Raw genomic sequence first — 25,255 nt, 5'->3', positions numbered from 1 at the left:
GTTCGGCTAATCACAACCTTTTAAACATCTGCAGACCTCACAGGAAACAGATTTCTTTACATAACGTAAAGGAGATTTTTAGGCAATATTCAGGCTTGGTAAATTTGTTTTCTCCTTTTTCAACACGAAGGTACAAGATCCATAGACTGGAAGAACTCATTCACTTACCTGATTAAGTAAGTCAAATATTTTGAGCAAAAAACAGCCCTCAAGATGCTAGGAACAAAATACTGCAATAACAGTAACAATAACGTTCTCAAGCTATAAAAACACTAAACCAAAGTTGCAGCCTCAATTTGCATTTCCCAGAGCGAGCCCCAACTTTAACATATTGTAATAACATTGTATTAAATCTTGGGGATTTGTTCTTTGGCTTTTGGAGGGGTGAGTGAGAGGTACTGGGCACTTTATACAACCACACTTTCCAGTACATAAAAATGGCTGGCTTAACCAAAGAGGGTGACTTCACGTAATTAGCTAGAATTAGTCCAATTTTGTATTAGGAACCTTCTAGGGGAGAACAAACTAATATAGAATAAAATCCAGAACACTCCCCCACCACCACCACATACAAATCTCTGGAGAAGTCAGTGGGGGCGGAAGGGCAGGAACCAAACAACAAACTTGGACTTTGAACTTCTGCATAAGGCAGAACCTTGATTATTTTTATTATATCTTTAAAATAAAATTTAACTTCAGAAAGGTAAAAACAGCAGAAGTCAACAACATTAACACTTTCTTTCTTAGACTCTTAAATGAATGAACAGGTATTTTGGTGAATGGCTCACACAGCTACATTGTAAACTGTTCATCTCCTGCCTACCACTTCAACACCTCTCACTTATTCCAAAGATCAGGTCTCAGGTGCTAGAAAATAAAATTTGTTATAGTTCAAGACTATAAATCTGTTCTTTCTATTGTAAGAAGATTCCAATACATTCTTTTAACAATCCCAGATCCTAAGACCCTCTCACAATTCACAAAAATGTCATGGCTAAATTTTTAGCATTACTTGCAAACTGGATTTAGTATTTTATATGAAGAATATTTATGTTATTTCCTTTTGAGTATGATGTGAAAAAAGACATTAATTTTTCATAATACAAGACCCAAAAATATAATGCCATCTAAAATTTTTGCAGCAGGTATATCCTGCTGAATATTACATACTTTTGGCAAAAACTGAAAATGGTAGTATGTTAGTTGTACAGAGAGGGCATAACAAAAGACAGGAGTAAGCATAAAATTTAGCCTTAGCTAAATTCTTTCTGACCAGGCAAGTGTCAGCCAGATTGAAAGAGGACAGATCCCCCATAATATGCCAAAGAAGTTTATTAGAATCACTTGAGAGTCCTCCACATTAATAAGGAACATGCATTTGTCTTCACTGTGATCAGTAAATAAGTAAGACAGAGAATTCCACACACACATCCTAGTGCAAGACTGTTCTCTATAAAAATTACTCTAGAGTTCTACCCAATTTCAAAGTAGATGAAGATTTTCTTTTTCTAGAATACTATCCCAGAGGGCAAGAAAATTGACACAAACCCCCTCACTTTTACAGCTCATCCTTAAGTTCATAAACAGCTTTGAAAAGAAATCTACTCTTCAGAGTAAGATTGTTTTTGTGATCCAAAATAATCAGTCCAGGAGGGACCAGGCTGGTGCAATCATGCCATCATACTGGTAATCAAAGTAGCGGCTCAAATTGTTCACAAACAGCTGAAATCAAGACAGGCACAAGGTTGAGACTACAGATGTTTATGAAATGTTAACTGGGCATTTCACTCAGTTCTGAGGCAGAATTAACAGCCTCATGTACCGACCTTATGATTTAATTGCCTGCTATAATACTCTGATAGTTTAGGAGTTCAAGATACCATCATTGTTAACACACTGATATACCGATTCAATTTCACTCCTGACCTGCATTTACTGCATTGCTCATTCTTATTTAGTACTTCAGACTGTAGCTCTAAGTAAGTGAGACTTACTTGCCTCTTTTTTTAGTCCATTAGGAACAAATAAGCACAGCTTTCTTTTTTCAGCTTTTGAACAGGACTGATCAACAAGTCCAAAAGATTTCTTTAAAAACAATGGCTGCATCTCTATGTTAATGTATTTGCCCCTCAAAATGAAAAATACATTGTAAAAGAATATACATTCCTTTACACTCATAATTTCATATGCCTCTAATTAATATAAAAACGGTGACAAACGTCTGCTACTTCAGCCAGGTAATAAGATATGCTGCTTTCACTCACAAAACAGAATTCTGTCACTCCTGCAGTTCAAAACCCTATTGCCAGAATAAAATACATTCACTAGTAATTGATAAAGATGTGTCTTCTGTCAGAGGCTTCCCACTGGCCCTTCACCCTGAAATGTCTTTACATTTGGATGATGCACATTACTTACAGTTACTGTGCCAAGACAAACGGTAAAACTATTGTTGCCCCATCCTATGTGCAAACACCCTCAGGGAAAATCAGATGGTTATTGACTCACTTCACAACACACGTTACTGTATTAACAAGATCCACTGATAAGAGGTTTCCCACACTTAAGTTACAAGAACGTTTCTTCTGGAATCTGCCAGGCACTTGGAGGCTATTTATACTGCCATTAACAGCATATGCTGTGCACACATACAACACTTAGTGACAGAATGATTTGCAGGGCATGGAGTAGGGTAGAGAAAAGGGATGCTGAGCTGTCAAAGTTACATCTCGTTATATCATATAAAAATAGTGAAGAGGAAAGAATAGGGCAGAGGGAGAAGAGGAATAAAAACAATTTAAATAGCTTTCATGCTGTTTCTAGGAGACCATGTAACATAGCTGCTGGCAGCAGTAATAGAGAAGGGCTGGGGGGGGGGGGGGGCGGTGAAAGAGGGAATAAAAGGGTACACACAGACACTGGCTGACTGTTATTCCCATTTCAGATTGCTGATTTCCCCCAGAGAACAAAATTAAATAAAGCATAAAGAAGCCAATATAGCCACTGGAGAATTTAAACAAAGAAGAATCTCTGCTTTTACTAAAACAATGATGATAATAAATTAAACAAAAACACAACATTGGAACTTGGATAGATGTGAAAATGTTTTACAGCTCTACCAGAAATACTAAGGTAGACTTTGTGCACAAGACTGAGCTGACACTCCAGGTCATTTCTTTTGCAGAAACAAGAACTGTTTTGGCCAGCATAAGAGTACGGCTGCATGGAATCCGTGCCTTAAAGAGAGACAGATGATACTGAAACGTTGCTCATCAGCCCCGGGCCATTTACAGAAGTAGCTCAGGAAATGTTTTTACAGATGAGAGGACACGCCAGGTACATAAAGTCCCAGCTCCAAAGAACAGACAGCCTCACTTCTAATTTCTTTCTCTGCTTTTTAAGAAACCTGCCTTTCTATTTGAAGTTATATGACAAGTCCAATCACCTTCTTGAGGACTCAAAAAAAAAAAAAAAAAAAGCCTGAGAGTTATAGATCAGGCAAAGTTTTGTATTATTTATACATTATGATCACATTTTCTGTTTCAGTTTTCAAGTATCTTCTATCTCTAAAAGCCTAAAAAATTACAATTTGCTTTTTCACCATCCTCATGCATAAATAAGAACAGTTATTTCTGTTTCATACACAAAGAATACTATGGTTCAAGGAAGGCCAAACTACTTGACTAGTGCCACAGAATTAGTCAACAGTAGAGCTAGGAATAGATTATAGCTGTCCCAGTTTCCAGTCTTTTGCTTTAGTTATAAGACACAGAACTGCAGAGGTGAGTCCAGGCTGAGAACGTTGCCAACTGGCCATTAGACAAAAAAAGCAGATCATTTAAAGAGCTCCTCTGTAGAAGGATGTGACTGTTGGACTTCACAAGGTAGCACACTGAAGAGTGATTTGACTTGGGAAAGCAGAACAGGGTTTAGCAGGTATCATAGTTTTGCGCTGCCAGCTTCACAGAACTTCAAGATATTCATCTGGTAGACTACATACACTTATACTTACGTATGTGTGTAGTAGATAACACTAAGTGCCACAGCAACTTTACTAAAGTTACTTTATATCAGAAAAAGCAACAGTTTTTAGTACAGAGCTTAACGCTGAAAGGTAAATGGAATTGCTATTAACTGCACCATTTTCCAAGGTGATTTTTTTGGTGGTTATTTGGATATAGGCAGTTTGGAGACAAACCTATTAAACATTAACTGCAACAAGATGATGCTAAACACGATGCAGCTCAAGTTTGCAGGATTTAAATCTGGGTATGGCAATTACTGCAGCAAACATTTGGCCCAACAATAAAACTTTGTCTCTGATGGAAACTGTTCTCTGTAAAGAATACTTTCAGCAAACTAATTGGAAAAGTGCCACCCATTCATCAAAACTGGATCTGTTTATAGGAATATACCTTTTCAAAGTTAGACACCTGTATCATGGACTTGAACTGAACGTCTCATCTCAGATGAGATGCCTAACCAGGCATGTTCTTCTGGCATCTGCTGGCTTCAGCAAATCACTGTGTTCTTGTAATACCCCAACATGAAGTTAAAAGTCTAATTAATTTCAGAAATTTCAAATGCATGGTAGTAACTCCATTGAAATGCAACTGTACTTTTTCTTTCTTTTTTTTTTTTAGTTAGATCTGTACAGATAATACAGCTAGGTAAAATACTTATATCCAAAGCCAATCCTGAATGAGTAACCCACAAAATTCCCAGATACTTTGGATCTGAGATTCCCAAACTGTTGATAAGGAGTCCTAAGGCTTCCTATAGAAGCATGCAATATACTTTTGTCTTACAGAAGATATAAAACAGCCGAAAAGGCTATATGCCTCCATGGAGACAGATTATAAGGCTCACACAAGATACTACGTTCTAAATTGGTGCAAATCATCTGATTTACAGTAACTATCCATGTGTGCTCTTTACCCACAGCAAGTGTAAAACAATTTGAATTAGGAACACCACAGTTATTTGGAAAGTAAATTTCCCAAGATTTGTTATATACTGCAGAGCTGCTAAGACCCATTGCTTTTAATAAAGCTTTACTCCACAAGGCCCAATCTGTCTGCAACAAAGAAGGAACATCTCTGCTAGGTCTGAGAACTGCAGAAGAGATAGCAGACGGTTCAGACACAAGACTCAGGCTTATTGCCAAATTGGTCATAGTAGGTTGGCTGATAAAAATCTTAATGCTTAATACTTAAATACCATGGAAGAAAGAACTGGTCTGTAAACTCTCAGGAGGGGCTACTGTTGTTAACCAACAACATTGCTTTTCAGCCAGGCCATACCACCTTGCACTAAGCTTTAGTATGCTCAGTGCTAGTTAACAATGTAGGACCAAAAGAAACTACAGCCATACCCCAGCATCTACCAAGGATACATTCCCGAAATGTATATTTAGCAGTTTGGCAGAGTATAGCTACTTTCCCATAAGAATTGGTGTAATAAACAGGGGATATATGCAGGAACTTCAGAAAGAGACTTTAAATACACAGAGATAGTACATATGAGGTAGAGCATCACAATGGTTGAGGTTGGGAGGGACCTCTGGAGATCATCTGGTCCAAACCCCCTGTTCAAGCAGGGTCACTTAGAACAGGCTACCCAAGACCATGTTCAGACTAGATATAAGAAAGAAATTTTGTATTATAAGGGTGGTAAAACACTGCAACAGGTTGCCCAGAGAGGTGGTAGATGTCCCATCGCTGGAAACATTCAAGGTCAGGTTGAACAGGGCTCTGAGCAACCTCATCCAGTTGAAGATGTCCCTGTTCATTGCCGGGGGCTTGGACTAGATGACCTTTAAAGGTCCCTTCCAACCCAAACTATTCTATGATTCTACAGTTCTATGTCCAGATGGCTTTTGCATATCTCCAAGGCAGGAGACTCCACAACCTCTCCGAGTAACCCATTCCAGTGCTTAGTCACCCTCACAGTGAAAAAGTGTTCCCTTATGTTCAGCTGTGTTCCAGTTTGCTGTCCATTGCCTCCTGTCCTGTCACTGGGCACCACTGAAAAGACCCTGGCTCCGTCTTTTTCACACCCTCCCCTCAGGTATTTGTACACATTGATTAAGATCCCCCAACTCCTATCTCCTCCAGGCTGGACAGTTCCAGCTCTTTCAGCTTTTCCTCATAGGAGAGATGCACCAGCCCTTTAATCATCTTCATGGCTCTTTGCTGGACTCTCTCCAGGATGTCCATGTCTCTCTCATACTGTGGAGCCTAGAACTGGACACAGCACTCCAGGCGTGGCCTCACCAGTGCTGAACAAAGGAGAAGTATCACCTCGCTCAGCCTACTGGCAACAGCACGGACAAGCAGGAACAAGGTCAGGGTCACTGATTCATCAAAGAGAAGAGATCAGGATCCGAGTAGTCCAACAAAGGAGATGCTGGCATTTCATAATGGATCATGTTACAGAAGATTTAATCACCATCAGAATTCATTGCTATCGCTTTGAGTAATTTAATGGAAAAGGACAGAAAAGTGAGGTGATGATAACAATTAACAGTGCACGGTATTAAATGATCAGCAACAGAACTCCGAAGTGGTGGATGAATAAGCAGCAGATACAGCAAGGTGTTGCTGTACTTGAGTAACTAAATCTAGTTCTCTCACTACAATCAGACTGCCATTTAACAGCAAACATTCGTAGATCATATAGAGTCTACCTGAAAGTAGCTCAGTGCTCAAACATGTGGCAAACAGATGAGCCGAGCTGAACCTCTTGCAAAGAAGAAAGCGTTTCATACCATTTAAAACAGACATGCTCTTCTCCAGAGCTCGCTGCCCTTCACTGTTTGGTGGTGGCAGTAAATCTGCTGTACACATAGCCTTCTCTGCAAAGTGTTAAGCACACTAGCCTGAGCAGCACTCCAAATGCGAATTACTACTGCTCCCTGAGGAAGGAAGGAAAAAAAAAAAAAAAGAAACATGTGAACAAGATTGAAGAGAAAGGAAAGATGAAGGGGGGGATAAAAAAAAAATTAAAAAGTGAAATGGGCAGATGGATCATGAAGTCAAGAGGTAAAATATCATTAGGGGATAAACAGCCTTCCGGAGGCAGAAAGTGTGGAAAGCTTTCCTTGTACTATCACAGAGTAGCTTAGGGGAAGAGAGTTAATAGGCTTAAATACTTTCTCCGGGTCACTGGGATGCGTGCAGGAGACGTTTGGAAGCGGGGGGCTTCCCGCAGCCGAAGCAGCCCATCACAACAGCGACCGCGGGGCGGCCGGGGCCCAGCGCCACCGGCCGGGGCCCAGCGCCACCGGCCGGGGCCCAGCGCCACCGGCCGGGGCGGCGGCATTGCCGGGCCTGCAGCGCCCCCGCGCGGCCGCGCCCCTTCAGGTAACGGTGCGCTCCGCCGGCCGGCAGACGCGGTCCCGCGGCCGGGAGAGCGGTCGGCTCGGCTCACCGCCACGGCCCCGGCCCCGGCCGCCGGACCCCGCGGTCTCCCACGTCCAGCCGGGGCACGGGATACCAACGCCGTTGAAAATCAGGCAGCTCCGTTTTAAACCAAAAAGCCCTTTCTGATACCTAGCGTCACTCACCGGACCTCGTATCAGCGGTGCGTTTTTACTCCTTTACTCCGTTGACTTGTTTACACACAAAAAAGTTAACTTTGACAGCAGAGAAAACGAATGGATTCAGGTTACGCACACGGAAGGTTACCAGCCTGTGCCTTGGTTAATCTCTTGGTTACCTGTGCCTGGTTAATCTCCTTTTTAAACCACAAAACTTTCTCTTCTCAAACACTGACGGGTTGCCGCACTGCACCCGAAACCAACGTTCGCTGTTCTATGCCACTTGTTACGCACGTACGCTTACTCAATTTAGTTGTGTACATGATACACTTGCAAAATTGTCCCTTTTCTTGTAGAAGGCCATACTGCAACACCTTTCAGACACGCGACAACCTCTGAAGGGCAACCTTTTATTTTACTGCAATATTTATATAGCACAGTGCTTTCAATTCCCCTCCTTTCAGCAGGGGAGTAAATACACAGTGAAAGCTAGAAAATGAAGTCACTATGATGCAATCTGGTGAAATAATGGATTGTCCTAGAAAGACACAGACTCTGGAGAGCTTTCCATCCCCCACGTGCTCATTACGAGAAGGCACGCAGACATCATCTTCAGTTCACAGATCCCAGGAAACAAGACTGCAGTAGTCATGACAACATGGTTTATTTATTTATTGCAAAGCATTTGATTTAACTAGAAAAGTCCTATCAGAAGACACCAGAAACCAGTAGAAGAGCAACAACAAGAAGATAGTACTGAATGGTATTTAATAGTAAAAGAACCTCAGAGATCTATTTCTTTCATGGGGTATTTGTAATCACTCCTGCAACTACATGATCTGTATAGTAATTCTGGTTGGTCTATGTTGGTAGAGAGGAGCTTCCGAGGAAGACTCCTGTTACTCAGCTCCACTAATGCACAGAGCCAGCTGTAAGTTCAGCACAATCTTGATGGCTCTCTTTCAGGAGCAATTTTTCCACCTCTTCTCCAAAGTAGTCTCTATTTCCAGTTGTGCTCTCAATATCCACCCTATTTTGCTACTCCTAACATCACTGCAAATTTAAGTAGTACATACTGAGCTCAGACCTTAAAAGAACTCACAGTTCTTACTTCACAGTACCACTGCTTAACCAAATCAGCTCAACTATTACTGTTTCCCGCCCCCCCCAGCAAAGCAGGCATATCCAGAGCACATACTTCTCCCAAACCATCCAACAAGTCATAGAAGTGGAATATTAATACTGACATTTTTCATCATCATTCAAACCAGCAGGGCTGCAGGCAGAAGCAAACACTTTCAATTACAAAAACTTTGTTTGCAAAAAATACTTAGCCACATTTAAAAATGCCCTTCTGATTACACAATTCAAAGCCATAGTCCAAAATCTAAGACTACTCCTGATAAATGGATGGGACAAGATGATCTCCTGTTTTACACTCCAGGATATGGTCTCTAGGCTCATGTAATCATCAGCTCAGGCCAGTGACCAGAATTCTTACTTCAACAATGCATTGTCATTACATGCTGACTTGGCATTACTTATGGGGGGGGCGGGGAGGATCAAGATTATATCCTGTGTGTATATATAGTAATGACAATGTCTTCCACATTTATTTCCTTCTAGCTTTATAGGAGTTGCAAAAAGAAACCTGCCTTTCACTTACCTCTATATACTGTAATTGCCAACACAAAGTATATGAAATGGCAGAACAAGAAATTACAACTTAATGAGAAAACTGTAACAGAATGCTCAACAAGAAGGGATGGAGCAGCAAATTCCTAAAACCATCTACTTGGTTCATATTCCCTTTAAGAATGGCTGTCAGTATAAATGCTGTATCAGCATGTTATTCTCTTAAAGGAATAATATAAAACACATTTATGTTTCCTAGAGACATGTCATGGTATTTTAACAGTAAGTTGCTAATAAGAATCTCAGTACTCTCTGGGTTAAGCTGTCCACAATGATTATGACTGATTGTGTTTTAAAAGTTGCTGAACTGGAGACAAAGCTCAAAACGTATCATCACTTAAGGCAACGTTAGCAGCTTCTATTCAAAAGAAAGCAACACCTATTTTTTTTTGCATATATGCAATGTCTGCAACATTTCCACAGTGGGAAAAATCCGTTCCCTGTATAAATCCAGGGCATGTCATTGCAAACAAGGTTTTTAATTAAAATTGGCATTTTTGAGCCTCCTACTGACTGACAGTGTCTCACTGCCTCCTCCTCATATGGCTAAACTGGCTTCCAAGAGAGAGAGCGGAAAGAAACAAAATCACTAGAATACCTAACTTTGACAAGCCTCTGCTGGGGACAATTTCAATAGCAGGATGCTGCAGAGAGAGGTAAGGAGAGAATAGATGACTACTTAGGAAGTCTTCCCTAATGAAGGCTCAAAACATCACAAACAAGACAGTAGAGGAGGCATTTTATTCCTAAGCCTACAGACAGGATGATCAAGCAGGACAATTTTAATCAGAAACCATATTGTTAAAGGGAATGCAGAACAATGACCGCACCTCAGTGGGTGCAGCTTTCTTTGAATGCAAAAGCAGGCTTAGAGGCTGGCTAGACCTCTTGCTGGGAGGTTGGCTCAGCTGTCAGCATTGACAAAGCTTTATCCCTCTCAGAAAATAGGCAGACATAGGCTCTCAAGTCAGATAGATAAATAAATAAGAATTCCTTGGCCAGAACATTTTCCCCAATTTAATGCAAAGAGTTTATATTAACTGCTAGTACTGTACCTTCGGGAGGCTCCTCCCGCAGATGAGGAGGCAATTCTTCACTTGTTGTCTCAGTTTCATCTTCCACCATCTGTGTTTCTAAGCTAGGTCCCTGCAGAACAGAACAGCAAGAGGAGGTAAATTGGAGAAAGTTCAGAAAGGAACCACAGAAATAATTACAGGATTAGATAATATGCCAGGCAGCAAGGACACAAGGAGCTCACTTTAGCTGATGAGAAAGCTGCTGGGAGATTTGTTTGCAGTTGAATTACTTACAGAAAGGGGAGAGGAAAAAAAAAAAAAGGACTCTTCAAGTTACAAGGGTCTGAGTAAACTAAAAATCAGGAACTGAACGGTGAAGCACAATTTCTAAATGACTATTTCTAAAACACACAATGCAATAATAATTTCAAATCCCCATTTAGCAAGGGTGGCAGCAGATTCGCCAACACTTGGAATTTTCAGGAAAGAATCCAATCTTTGATTTGTCTTACCAAGACTAGATTATGAAATGTCTGTGGCCTGTTCAATAAAAGAGATCAACACGGGTTATACTAATGGTCCCACACCTCGTTTTTCAAAGGAAGACAAAGCAAACTGGTTTACAACCTTCTAACCCATCCAGATCCACTGACCACATAGTTTTCCCCTACGTGCCACTCAATATACGTGCATTTGTGCCTGCATGTGCAATGTGCTAAACTAACCACTCCTGAAAAACTACCAGGTTGCCCTCCAAAGTTTTGTATTTCCACTTTTTAGCCTTCGGGATCTTGGAAAGAGCCTGCAGCATTGCTGCTGGAAGCATGTGAGCAGAGTTACCGGATTTGTAGACTTCAGGAACATTCACTTGTATTTAAGGATGCTGAATTCATTTTGCAAACGTAGTATTTTCATGACTTGTGGAGCTATAAAAGTGTAGTTGCTTTTTCATTTTCAAACTATCAAAGAAAAAAACCCCAAACACTGCTCCCCCCCCCCCCCCTTTTTTTTTTTTTTTAAGTAACAGCAGAGTAAACACTAGGCATCGGTACAGAGCTCCTTAAAACCAACTAACTAATTTTCTTCTTTTTGGAATGCTAGTACAGTCAAGAGTCAAATCAAAAACTTAGTAGTCATTAGGAAATGAGTGCACTTTGAAAATATGAATGGGTTTCCAGTCTGAAATATCTGAAAATGTGTATTAACATATCCAGCTGGGAGGTTACAGAAGCCAGCTTAAACACTGGTACATCAACAGCTTGCAAGACTTTGTTATTTGAACTCAGGAAGAAAAAGGGCTTATAGCATTAAAGCTGCAGGATTTATTTTCATACTTTCCAAACCCTGTGACTGCAAAGTTACCCCCAAGAGCATTGCATGCCTTCTCTGTTTCCGCATTTTGCACATTATAAAGACTAACACACATTCTAAATTTCTTCCTCTGCACAAGTAGCTTACATTTTCATCCATTCCCCATTCTTTCAACAAAATGGACATGAAAACAAGTACCACCACATTGTTTTGAAGAGTCTCATAGCAGGGAAAAACACAGCACCCAGGGGAAGTGTACAAGTCTATTGTGTTAGTGCCACCATCACAACCTTGATTTCTGCCATCCATGACTATGCAAGCTTTACCTAAGCCATGTACCTATTTCTCCTCATTTAAAAATGCCTGGTATCAATAGTGCTCAGCCTTGGTCAAAAAATAGTTCAAACATTAAGTCATACCTTGTAGTAGCTATCATAGAAAGGAGAAAAAAAATATTTCTACCACAGGGTACATATGAGAAAGTAGTAAGTTGCCTGACTTAGCCCAAATAAAAATCAAACCTAGGAGTCAGTTATCAACACTGAGGTCTAACCATGTCCCCACTTCACTTAAATAATGTGATCTAGATTTTAAGAATGTGTAAACAATTCTGGATAGGAGCACCAGATTGAACATAGAGTATGTACTTGAATAAGCTTCTACATCAACCACAGGCAATATATTCATATACATTTCTTTCCTACCCATTAATGCTACAGAGAGAGAAAGGAGAAGATGATGTTACATTAGTATACCAAGTCAGAATGCTTATTTTCATACAAAAGATGTCTACATGTAGGACATGAGGCACCAATATTTGCCTTGCAAACATTCTGAACCACAACTATAAGAACTCCTAAACTAGAAGTGGTCTCGAATCTGAATCCTTTGCCTGTACTTTCCAGTTTGCAACACCAAAATTACTTTAATTAAAAAAAAAAAAAAAAGCAACAGAACCCTCTGCACAAGGCAAAGCTTAAGTCCTTACTAACGATATGCTGCCCAAGGAGACAATCCAACTTCAGGGACTAAGGAAAAGCCAGTCAGAAAAATATTATCTTTCCTTCTTCAAAATAGTCAATAGTCTCACTTTGCTACCATGAGACAAACCTGCTCAGTGGCTTCTCCCAACAACAGACCATGATAGCGATGCTCTTTTTGGTTACAGTTGTTATCTACATAAATACTAAGAGGATGCAAAATGCTACCAAAAGTGAATGGTGGCATTTCAGGTTTTTTCCCTGTATGTATGAACTACTACTCATTGTTCACTAGCAATACAACTCTACAGTAGGGTGGTTATCACTGACAATATTTATCCTGAACTAAAAGTTTATCTTAGTTGAACATCAGCCTTTAGGGCTAAGCTAGTATTAACAAAACCAGCTGTGGGGAAAACAGAACCCACTACAGACCACTATGAAGTTCATGGCTGAGATGCTGTTTGCTATCACCTACTTCCCTCCAATTCAAAACTTTAACACTTGCTACTGGAATCCCACAGAAGAAAAATACACAATCCAGGATTACTACTTTTACAGAGCATTTTTAATATCTAACAGAAATAGCCAGAATTTTTGAAGAATTTTTTTCACTACTCAAAAACAATTAATCACAACACAGCATATTTGGAACTGTATTTGGTATGCTTTTCCTGTATTTTTTGAGAATCCTCACCAAAACCCACTGAAAAAAACCTGATTTACAAATTTTTATTTCAAAATCTAATGTTAAAAATTGAAAACACATTCTAGACTGAAGTATGGTTCTCAAGTAACCACAAACTTAACTTTTCCAAGAATTGTTTTGCAAGAAACCTTGAAATCTTCAGATTTTCTACTTCCTAAAATGAAGTTAGAAATGTTTTCTACAGAATAACGCAAGTTCTTATCTCATTGATATCACTATATATAATGACCTACAATACAGGAAGTTTCTAGGAGAAATAGTCTCATAAACATCTGTGTTTATCAGACTTCAGTGTATCAGTTTAATCATTGAGAGCAGTGAATAAGTGTGCACAGCGTTGGTACTAAATTTCACTAAGTAATTAAAGTGTAAAACAGTTAACAGTAGATGAAATCCTAGGTTCTCGTATCCATATCTGGAAGTAATACTTAAGGCTCAAACACTGACAGGTGTTATCAACAAGATTACAAAGTCTCTTTACAATGGCTTTGTATGTTATATTAGCACGTCCATTGCTTTTTTAGTTATATCTGCTGAGTTCAATTCACCAGGTCTGCTGCAAGGTTGGTAATCAATACTTCAGGTATCTGCAGTTCTGGCAGCACAGTAATTTACAGTAATCAAAAATTCCAGGAAATTGTCTTCTTTAAGAAGATTTATAACTAAGTTATAGTTAAAGTTCTTGGTCTCAACATTTTATTTTTTATATTTTTTTTTTACACTATTTCAAGAATGAGGCATCAGTTATGTTTTTTTCATTGTTAAAGATCCTTGACAGACAAATAGAGGAATGGGATGCACACAACTGTGTAAGTTATTGGCTTGTAGATAAGCAGCCATGCAGTGTCCAGCAATTCTATAATAATCCTTTTGAGCTGCAACCATGGCAGAAGTAATGCACAGAGACATTGCTTTTGCTTTGATACTCCCTCTAGGAGCATCTAGGGTGCAGGAAGATTGTATCAACAGTTCAGAAACATCAGTAGATTACTAACTGTACAATATTCTTTCAATTATGTAGGGTTTGTATAGCATTTTTAATTGAGAATATGGTTCCATTCCTCACTAGAGCCATTGGAGAAGCACAGATTTAAACAAGTATTATTACAGGAACAGTTAGGTTATGGCACGGAGCCTAGGAACATATAACTAAGAAAAACCTCTTTGCTCTCCAGAGATGGTCCCTGCATCATACAATTCCTTTCAGCAATTGATGAGTTTCTGACTATGAGCACTAAGATTTAGGGGCAATTTTTATGTCATAATTTAAAACAAGATCTAAGCTGACCAGAAACAAGTCAACTCAAGCAGAGGCAATACCCACCCTTCCAAACTGAAGTTATGGATGTGCCAATTCCAAGGTAGCTCACTCTGTGCCTCCCAAAAATTTTAATGAACTACCAGGAAAAGGTGTGTATAAACACAGCAAAATATAAAGATCAAGAGAGGAAACCTACAGGGATTCTCACAGAAACTGCCCGAGGAACATATTACCCTGTGTTCTGATCACACGGTATGACTACTGACATTACAGTGCAGTTTAACTCAAATATTATGGGCTGCTGTGACCCAGTAAATTTGCGTTCATTTGCTGTCTTATACTGTTTCATAGAAGGCTATGTATTTATGTACAGAGAGGACTGCCAGTACTGAACTAAACAAGTGTGACAAATCACCTATGAGCATTTCAGACTACACCTCATGCTTTTCCATGGGATACAACACTTTTGAGAATAATTCTGACCAGAACTTCAGTGATATGCTCATATTTTCAGTATATTTAAAGACTGTGTATTTTACAAGTGGTGTGATAAATCCATGCATGACAGAAAGAAGGTTCCTATGCAGTAAGGGTCAGTATTTTCCACAATATACTGAGTTATGTTTATGACATTGAAAGTAAGAGCTGCATTTATCACTACATTTGTATTAACAAATTATTTCAGCATGGTCAATCATAAAAACAGCCTATACTATCTCAGTCTCAGCAGAGTAGTAAGTACTCAAAAAACCCACACAGGTCAGGAGCAATCCCAACACCAGGCAACCATTATCAGCCCATTTTGCATGTAAGCGAATAGCGACGCCAGACTGTCACTGCATGCCCCAACAGACAAGTCAACAGTGGAAATGGCTAAGCTTTCTAAAAAGTCCCTACAAACCATCTCAAAACAACAACAATAAAAAAAAAACCCAAAAAACCCAACAAACCATACCTGGCAACACCACCACTAATTTTAGGCCTTTTAGACTCTACTTTTGTACTTAGCTTTACATTAATTATGGTATATAATCTTAAAGCAAACTAGAGTCTGTCAATTACTGTTCACTGAGCCAGGATTAGGTTAATGAATAGCAAAAAATAAACCCCAAAACAAAGGCCAACAAGGCTGATAAAGGCAGGGGGGAGGGAGGGCATCAAGGAGAAAAAAAGAATCCACCCTGGGAAAAACTATTACTGAAATTGAATGATTTTGGGGAAAATAACGTCCAAGTTTTCTTCAGTTTATGACTAACAATGGAAAGACACTTTACTGCTGTTCCCAACCAAGCAGCAGCACATATCTTACAATTCTGCTCCTTCTTACCATTCCTACTCAGCCCACAGAAACACAGTATTCTTAAAAAAAAAAAAAAAGCCAAAAGAAAACCCATAACATGAACACTCTTCTCCATTATACTGAATTTTATTAGTAATCATTTCCCCCTTGCACAACAGAAGCTGGAGGAATGTAAAGCCCACAGTGATGACTTCAGCAGCAGATTAGCGCCTCAGTTCTGAGGCTACCCTTTGGAAACGATTCTAAAATCTGCAGCTTTAGCTACTACTTTCCCTGGGCATTTTCAAGTGAAAATGGTATTTATTTCCTGACCTAGATCTTCGTATTTCCATTCTTGCTCCTGAATATTTTACTCCAGTTTTTCCTTGCTGACATTCATTTTCAGATTCATTTCCATTCTGGACTTGAGCCTAGAATCTCACTTCTTTCACTGTTCAAAACTGTCTCATTCCTTGTAAAGCCTCTCCTTAAAAGCTCACAAGGTCAGAGCTACTTCATTCTATGCAAATGTTCAACTGCCAGCCTAAATCACATGTCCTCTGTCCTGCCTAACACTGACTTTCAGACCTGGTATTCTATGTAGGCACAATTCCAGTAAAGCAATTTAGCAGAGGAAAATTAGTGGCAGCACACGCTTCACCCCTCCACGTCTGTGATTCCACTCGTAAGCTTTCCCAGCACAGCTCCAACACCTTCTTTTATGTAGCATCAAGTACATCTCAACTGATAACTACAAAGGACAGATGCACTCCTAAAGAATTACAAGACTCAATGGGCCTGTGGGAAGAAACAAGTGAAGTAAACCCCACGTACAGGACAGTTTGTCAAGTGCTTTGGGAAACTACAATGATATTTTTTAAGTATCTTAGCAAAAGCAACAACTATTTTTGCATTATGTTTAAAGAATGCTTATTGCATGCCCACAGGACTAAAAACCGCATGGTTCCCTACACATTTGCATACTTTGCCCCATCCTAAAACCACAAAACCCCCAGCACTTCTCATCCCAGGGTCACTTTCTCCAAATGGGTGAGAGATGATACATACTGTGAACGGGCTGAATGTGTGCAGATGCCAAAGGGCTTGTCAGATCCAGTAATAATGAAGCTGACCTTCATCAGGCTTTCCTACAATTATATCATTAATGACAGTGTTAATTTGGGATCTCTTCTCTATCCAATCACTGTTATGAAGTTCCTCAGAACTTATCTTTGATATTTCATGTTTAATCAAATTAAATTATTCCATCTTCCACATTTGAAAGTGGTTTGTGGCTAAGAAAGTCCTTTCTGCTTCTATAAAATTACATAAAGCCTCAATTCCTATGGAAAAGAAGGGGTTGGTTTGTTTGAAAAAAAAAAACAAAAAAAAACCATTTTAAACAAGCAGACACACTGGGTAGGCAGTTCAACACGATGACTCCCTTTTCCAGTGAGCTAAGGACCTACAGGCCTGTGCTTCAGCTGAATTAACTACCGAACCATCTCCTTATGCACTACTACTCAGATAACCACACTCAGACAATGGAAACAAGTTTAAAACTATCACTGTACCTTTGTTAGGCAGGTATCTGTTGCAGCTGCAGCTTTTACTTCAGCAATGAATTTTCAGCATATTGGCGACTTAAAACTTACATTTAAAATTTTCTAAATGTAATAGGAATGTTCCACTGAACCTGTCATTGCTATTGATTGCACACCCACACCTTAGGGTTTTCCAAAGTCAGCTGGATTCTTCCTGCAGATGGAAAAAAAATTGATCTGCAACCACAAATTTTTTTTTTTTTTCCTGCTTTCCTGTAGGTTTAAGAAAGCCTCTTGGTGGATGCTTTGCTTTTAATTTTGCAAAACAAGGTTCGTTCATAATGAGAGCTTCTGTGCCAGGTTTCAGCCCAAGGGGAATTTGAGTTGCAGTTATAAATCCCCTAGAACACTAAAGGAAAGTACAGAAATAGAAATGCTGAGGAAGACAGTAGTGTAAAATAATAGCACTTTGTTCAAAGTACGCTGTAAGAAAGAACTAGAAAAGTTGCTTAGATTACTTGCTCTTCTCTGCATTTGGACAAACACATTAGGGAGGCTACAATTTTAACAACACTTAATTTTGTCTTGACAACAGGACTGGAGGAAAGAGGGTACAAGAGCAAGTTTTAATGTTGCAGATTCCAAACCAAGATTGAGTTCTATTGTTCTCAGCAGAAGAGTCAAATCCTATTTCTACAGCAATAAAACAACTTTGTACTGCAAGTAATCCCCATTAGGGTTTACTTGGCATAAATAACTTTTCAACAGCACTAACGACACCACAATCTATTCTCCATTCAGCAAGCCAGTAAACAGTCTGGTTTACACTTTTTACATTCACACTTTATATAGGGCAGATAACACCACTTATACAGCAAAAAGCCAATACAGTCTGCTCAGTGATAGTTCAAACAGTTCTGGATTTTGAACTAATTATTGTATTGAATTTTGTCTTGATCGACCATTTATTTTCCATCTGAATTTTACCTACTAAATCAATGTTAGCACAGAAAGAAAGCCAGAGTGTTTTTCAAAAAAACAAACCAAACAAACCACACTTCATTTGATCAGTTACTGACCAGGCCCAAAGAGAACACTCCTCCCTCTGAGCAGTTAACCAGTGTAATTATCAAAAGGATACCATGTAGCACTGTAAAGGCTGAAAACTTACCTTGAAACAGGCTGCATAATTTCCTGTCAATTCTAGTCTAAACTACTGCCTCCACAAGGAAGGGCATGCCATGTCCAGGACACTGTTCCTATGCAAAAACTGACTGTGCTGAATAGCATTTGTTTGGAAAAAAAGAAGTTACATGAAGGCAGTGTCATTGCGCAGCATAACTCAAACATTAGCAATTGTTAAAGTTGAGGGCGGGCTAATACATAGGAAAAACAGTCTTTATGGAAACACCTAACAGACTCTGAAACAGAGAGGAGTACAACACAGATGATGCAGGACCAAAGCATGACCCTGCATCACAGCAAACCAATCTGAAAGCAATTAAATAGTTACTAATAATGATCTCTCAAAAATATCAATTAACTCATATTGATAACTGACCACTCACTGATTTAAGTAATTTCAGAGGAAAGAAGCCTTTCTACACCCTGTCAGTCATTCACTGCCTGTCAACAAAGACTTCAGGGACAAAAAATTCACTTGGACAGTTGAGCTGATGAACCAAAAGCAAGCAATAATAAGACTTAATGCCCTGCAGTTTTATTGTACTTTCTACATAACTACGATTAGCAAATGTAGTATAAATGTATTTTTTCCAGCCTGGTCCTTGACAGGTGGATTTAATGATTAGTGCCAGTTTTACTCAGACTAAAGAAATGAGATAATGCACTCTGCAGAAAAAATATTTTCCATTTTCCTAACGAAATGTGGAAGTAGCACTCTAGAAAGCTGCAGACAGCATGAGAAATTTGTCTGAAATAAAAATGAGAAGTCCTTTGCTTAACAATATAGGCCTATATGACAGATGTCATTAAGATTTTCTTAACCATGCTAGAGACTTCAAAAGTAGTACCCTTTCCATTATTCTCAGTAGGGTCATGATTTAAAAAAAAAAAAAAAACAAAAGAAAAAAAAAGAAAATCCATGGAAGGATGCATTAAGCAGTATTCTGTAACAGCAGTAGTTTCATATAACCTACTTGAATTACCTGACTTCCATGCATTTATTTCCCCAAAAGTGCACAACTACTGTTTTAGCTTTAATGAGTTGAATTTAATTAATTTTTTTCAAGGGCTCTTACAGCTACAACATAGTAATTTCTACAAGAAAACTTGAATTCAAAGTACATAAGCATGTACCCAGCTTGAAAAACATGAGCACTCCACCTCAAAAGACAGTCACAACATGCGTCACTGGAACAGTTTGAAACACAAGGGGTCTTGCCAAAATCTTAACTTCCTTTTTTTTTAAATTAGACCAAAAAAAGAAAAAAAAAAGCTATAAATCCATTTGATGTTAAGAATTTGTTCCAGAAGCACCAATAGCCATTTAAATGCCAGAAATTGATGATAAATATAAAATATTTTATTCAATACAGAACTTATTTCTGTTCCTTATTTTGTTAGGATTTCAAAATGCATTTTCTGCAAAACATCAAACATTTCTGAATTAGCTGGGAAACTGTAATATGATGTATTTATCACACAAATTTTAAATTGATTTTGTTGATGGCTAGGTAGTCAAGTATTTCCTTCCCTACAAATAAGTTCTGAACTCAGATCAGAGCTCTTTTAGATCAGTATTGTTTGTTGTTCTATGCATTTATTGTTGTACTGTTTTAAAGGAGAAACATTTCAGATAAAATATTTACTTACTCTACAGAACACACACTACATCTTCTAGTACTATCAAGCTCTCCAATTTCACACCTAGCCTGCATGCCTTAAAGTTGACAGCCAGAAGAACTGCCAGCAATAATGCCCCTTTTATCTTCATAGAGGTCTCATTTTCTTCCAAACTAACTGCGAGAAGTGCAAGTAAGATCACAGCTTGCTGCATACAAGATTCCAAGCAGAGTTACTTCACTCAGTAACTAAACAACCATCAGATAGAGAAAACATTTGATCATTATGAATGCAAGCAACACAAAAGTAAAAATTCATTCTGGCAGCAATAGCTTTTGGTAATGGCTGCCTTTTACTTTTGAGGATCTGCAAGGTGCACAGGCTCTCCCTCCAAAATGATTTTTTTAGATTGAAAGGAAGACCAAGAATTGCACTAGACCTTAGGCAGCTCTGCAGAAGTGTTAAGATTGTATGACTGGCTAACACAAGCGCAAGACACTTCTGTGACTTTCAATAAGTTCAACCAGCAACAACATTTCTTCTGAAGAAACTGCTTAAGAACTCTACTACTGCCCTCACCAATGTAAGCGTGTACCTTGCCCAGAACTTTGAAGGCATGCAACCTCTTCCCACTCTGGGAAAAGAAAGCCACCAGAAAATTTGTAAGGCAGTTCACCAATAAAGAAAACCAGATGTGACCAGTGGTAGGCAAATATTTAAGTCAGAATTATCTACAGAATATACAGTCCATGTTCCCTTTTACACTATCACTTACATGCACTTTCCTCCTGCTTCCTATAACAAATTTAAGACTACATGCCAGAAAAAAAAAGATTACTATATACTCCATAGAAAGCAATACCTTTTGTCTCCATATTATAAGCCGTTCCCTTCCCAAGTACTTTTCACTTCAACTGTCAAGAGCCCTGCTAAACAGGATCAAAGACATGTAAAAAAAGAAAAAAGTTACATATACACCAAGTTTCAACAGGACAATCCATGACATCCTTCAGGAACAGTGCTGTCTGTAAATACAAGCAAGAGAAATATTTACTTAGGTTTTCCATAACTTTTGATGCTTCATCTTCAAAATACCTTGCCTTTGTCTAATCTCTAGGATTCATCTGCCAACATCAAATATCACAGGCAGTCAGAAAAACAGAACAACTATAGGCAATAAATTCACATTCATTCTCTTAAATATAGCTATAAGTTTCTCAAAGAAGAATCTCACATTTATGACACTTGTCTTATCCCAAAATAAATAACTTAAATGTGAGCATATGCCAAAGCACCACAAGATCTCATTCTGCTTTGGAGAATCACTTAAATTCAATAAAAAGGGGAGCAACTACTTAACTGAAATCACATCTTGGGCTTACTTCCCCAGACAAGAACTTCAGTACAACCTGACACTCTCAATGCCTTTCATTCCTCTGATTTTGCATTTAAGTTAGAGCAGTGACAGGAGCAGTTTTGAAGCAGTCACTGCAGGAGCAACCATACCAGGTAGCCATCAGGGACTATCGTAATGCCCCAATTCATTTACTGGTTGAAGATAAGGCGTGAAGAGGTTCTGTTAGCAAGGACGCAAGCACATTCTCCAGTGTTGCCTAAGACCTGAGAAATCCAGCGTTTAGCAACAGCAGAAGAATACTGGAAACATACTGTATCGTGGGACAGTAATTGGTGGCTGACAGTGTGATGGTCAGGTGGGGATTCGGTCACGTCCCCACAATTCTCCACTTCCTAATGAATGAAACTGCCCTCCCCACCTGACAGACCTGTTACCCAGGCTCCCAGTGCAGCCCGAAAAGATATATTTCCTTGCCATCAGGATGATCTGCCCTTGAAGGAAAGCAAATGCTCTTGGTGTATTCAAAACATATCACTTATTTATTCCTATATATAGCAATGATCCACTTTCAAGCTGATTGCCTCAACCAGTTTTATATTTTGCATCGCCTGAAAGGGCCCAGCGATACCATCTTTCAGCACTGCCATTGCTTGAAAGAGATGGGAACAGAAGAAAAGTACACGTACAGACCACCTGGAATCCAATCCAGCTTCAACGCCTCAAGTTTTAAATCATGACTTTGCCTCACTACTTTATTTCACTCTACCTTTTTAATAGGATACTTATGCTATTTGACTTAAAATACATCGAACTTCTGTTTCCTCAGCAGCAATCAGACGATGGATCCCGAAAGGATGACTTCCACAGCAGAACTCCCCTGATGTTATCACTTCTCTTCACCTGCATCTTCCCTCCTGTAAGTAGGCAGACCATCTTTATACACACTAGCATTAACTTGTTTTAGACAGCCCTGCCTTCTCAGCAACCTGCCAACCAGCATCAATGAGAAAGGCTCAAAACCAATACTGCTAAAAATACACAAACTCAAGTGTATTTCCCAAGAAGTAACAACAATTAGGGGAGAAACAGGCAAGATGAATTTTCAAAAAGCTTGGTTCTGATGTATTTCCTGCAATGATCAACAACTTTGTTTTAAAGTCACACTGCACTATTTGTGATTAAGTCCATAAAAGGGATATACATCCAGCTCCCACATAACACATACACCTTTCTTCCCCCTGTTAAGAGGTAAAAAACTGTGTACACTTTGATGCATTCCACTTGTTAATTAAAAATTTGATTCCACCCCCCCCCAACTCGGCTTAAGACTTTAAATCATGCATTTGCAATGATCTTATATAGAGGAAACTGAGGCAACTGCTACAGCAAAAGGTGGCACATATGGAAAGAAGTATACACGGAAAGAAATTACCCTGTCAGAGAGAAAGCTGTGAACCCTTTTATACTGAAAAGATCTACACAGTGCTTATACCTGATAAAGGATTGGTTAAAAGAGAAAAAAATACTCTCCCCCCAAACACACACATTTTCCTTGCAATCAGAACATGACTCCACTCACATCTTGCTGTATTTTGAGTGAGCCCATCTAAAATAGCCACAAGCATCCAGTGGGGCAAAAGAGGAATTCGGCAGAAGTAATGGGCTTAGCAAGAATAATCAGCGGTTTACTCTGCATGCAATAAAACAGAAGCTGAAGGAAATCTTTTCAGTTTTGGCCTCAAGCTGGATGTACCGTTCAGCCAGCACTCTGAGGTTTTTGTTTTGCCATATAAGTCAACTACTCACCCAGAGCCATAGCACTGTTTACCAATAACTGCCTCATACATATTTTTTGTTATCCCACACTATTTGAACTAACAAGCATTCAGATAGAAAGAAGAAAAAAAAAAATTACTCTTTACTATCAGGCTTTGAACAAATGCAAGACAAAAAAATAACAGTGCATAGAGAGAAACATTCTTTTAATAAATATTTATTTCATGTACTAGGAAACTGTCCCTTTTCTTCCATCTGTCAGCAATGACACTGGTCATTGAGAGCCCCTTTTACAAAGAGATGGTTGTTAACCTGAGTGACCGGCACACACGCACTGCCCAGGACCCAAAACCTGCACAAGCTGGGGAACTTCTAACACATACTCACTCACTCAGAGGCTTGGAGGAAGGCCTGAGCCAAATTTCTCCATCGGGATAGGTATAGACCACAGCTACAAACAGTTTCTGCCTCAGAGAGCTTACAATCTAGCTGATCAATAATTTTTTTTTGCTGCTAGACAAATTCAGGAGACAGGCCTGGTGTGCCTCGTGTTTCAGGCTGAATAAGGAGAGGGAACCATTTCAAAAGTCATACACCTGCAAATTAAAGAGATATGACAGCATGTAACGGGAGGAAAAAACCAATACCACAGCACTGCTGACTCCGAACCCACACAACCGGAGAGACAACCTCTCAACTGAGAACTAGTAAATTACTACTTTCATAGCCCGGCCAGCCTCGGCGTCCGCCTCTCCCACGGCACCGAAGCTGCCAGCCGGCCCAGGTCAGCCCATTTCGATCCTAACACTTTTCCACAGCGAACCGAGGAGGAAGGTGACCGTCTCCTCCACGTTCTCGGAGGGGCCCGCGGGGGAAGCAGCACGGGTGAGCGCCGGAGCTACTCCCGGTAGCGTACCCACAGCGTGAAACCCCACGGCTGCTGAGGGGAAGGCGGGGGTAAAACTGCCCACAAGATTATGTGCGTGAGGGAAGAAGCCCGGGGAAAGCAGGACAATTTCTCTACAGAGAAGAGACACAAGCCCAGAAGGGACGCGGGCAGCCTCCGCCGGCTCCCACGCTGCTCCCTTCCCGTCACGGCAGGAAACAATCCGGGTTTTAATGGAGGAAGGGGGGAAATCTTTCTCGGGTGACGGTTCCAAGAAGCGGTACCGCATCCCCCACGAAGTTAGAAGCTTCTGGAAGTTGTACTTCGTTACGAGACCGAACGGCCACCACCTCCCGCCGCCGGTTTACCGCTTCGGGCCCGGCCCCGTTACACCGGCCCGGCCCCTACCCCTCGCCCCCTCACAGTTACCGGGAGCCGCCGGCCGCGGCCCAGCCGACCCCCCGCCAGCAGGAACCCCCAGCCCCGGTGACAGCCGCCAGCATCACCTTCATGCCGCCTCTCCCGCAGCACCGCCCGGCGGGGATGGAGGGCGGGCGGCCGTCGCCGTCGGCTGCGTCCCCGTCTCCCCCGGCGCTCGGGCTCCGGCTCCTCCTGCCCGATGTAAACACACACCGGCGGGAGGGGGGGAGGCTGGGCCGAGGAGATGATGGGGGGGGGGGGGCAGCGCCATGGCAACCCCGGCCGGAAGAGGAAGCGCGGGGGTCAGGGGCCGCCATTTTGGCGGGGGGCGCTGGCGGCGGGCAGCCTGTCTCGTTCTCCTCACGGTGGATCTTAGCGCCGAGGCCTCGTCTTGCCGGGGGCGGCGGCCGCGGGAGCTTGCGTGGGGCTTTTAGTAATGCTCCGAGAGATTCAGAGCCGAGGGGTTCCGGCGAAGCCAGGCCTCCGGGCAGCCTTCGCCGAGAGACCCCGCCAGCCGCGCTATAGTAAAAAACCCTTCCTGACATTTGACGTTAAAGTGCTTTGCAAATTGTAACGTATTCACCGCCTCACATTTCCATTGTATACCTGATGGGAATGCTGCAAAGGGAGATGAATTGACCCAGCCGTAGTCAAACAAGTTTGGCCAAGATGAGGA

The 25,255-nt window shown here is 40.5% G+C and overlaps 1 protein-coding gene across 3 annotated transcripts in view; it reads right to left on the bottom strand.

Annotated features, from left to right (window-relative positions):
- Positions 1-24,807, bottom strand: part of LOC126049504 (transmembrane protein 263-like) — a 206,000-nt gene extending 181,193 nt beyond the window's left edge. Inside the window, exons 1-2 of one of the 3 annotated variants that reach the window (XM_049825994.1) lie at positions 24,666-24,807; positions 10,291-10,381 (exon numbers count right to left, since the gene is read on the bottom strand). In XM_049825994.1, coding sequence (XP_049681951.1) covers positions 10,291-10,381; positions 24,666-24,671 — 97 coding nt within the window. In that variant the 5' untranslated portion in view covers positions 24,672-24,807. Of the gene's footprint in view, positions 1-10,290; positions 10,382-16,859; positions 16,875-24,665 lie in introns of those variants that run through there. The other 2 variants (XM_049825993.1, XM_049825992.1) reach the window with 2 other exon arrangements.
- Between the last annotated feature and the right edge of the window lie 448 nt (positions 24,808-25,255).

This window comes from Accipiter gentilis, chromosome 22, assembly GCF_929443795.1.
Source record: "Accipiter gentilis chromosome 22, bAccGen1.1, whole genome shotgun sequence".
NCBI lineage: Eukaryota > Metazoa > Chordata > Aves > Accipitriformes > Accipitridae > Astur > Astur gentilis.
This window is presented reverse-complemented; position numbering and strand designations above follow the sequence as displayed.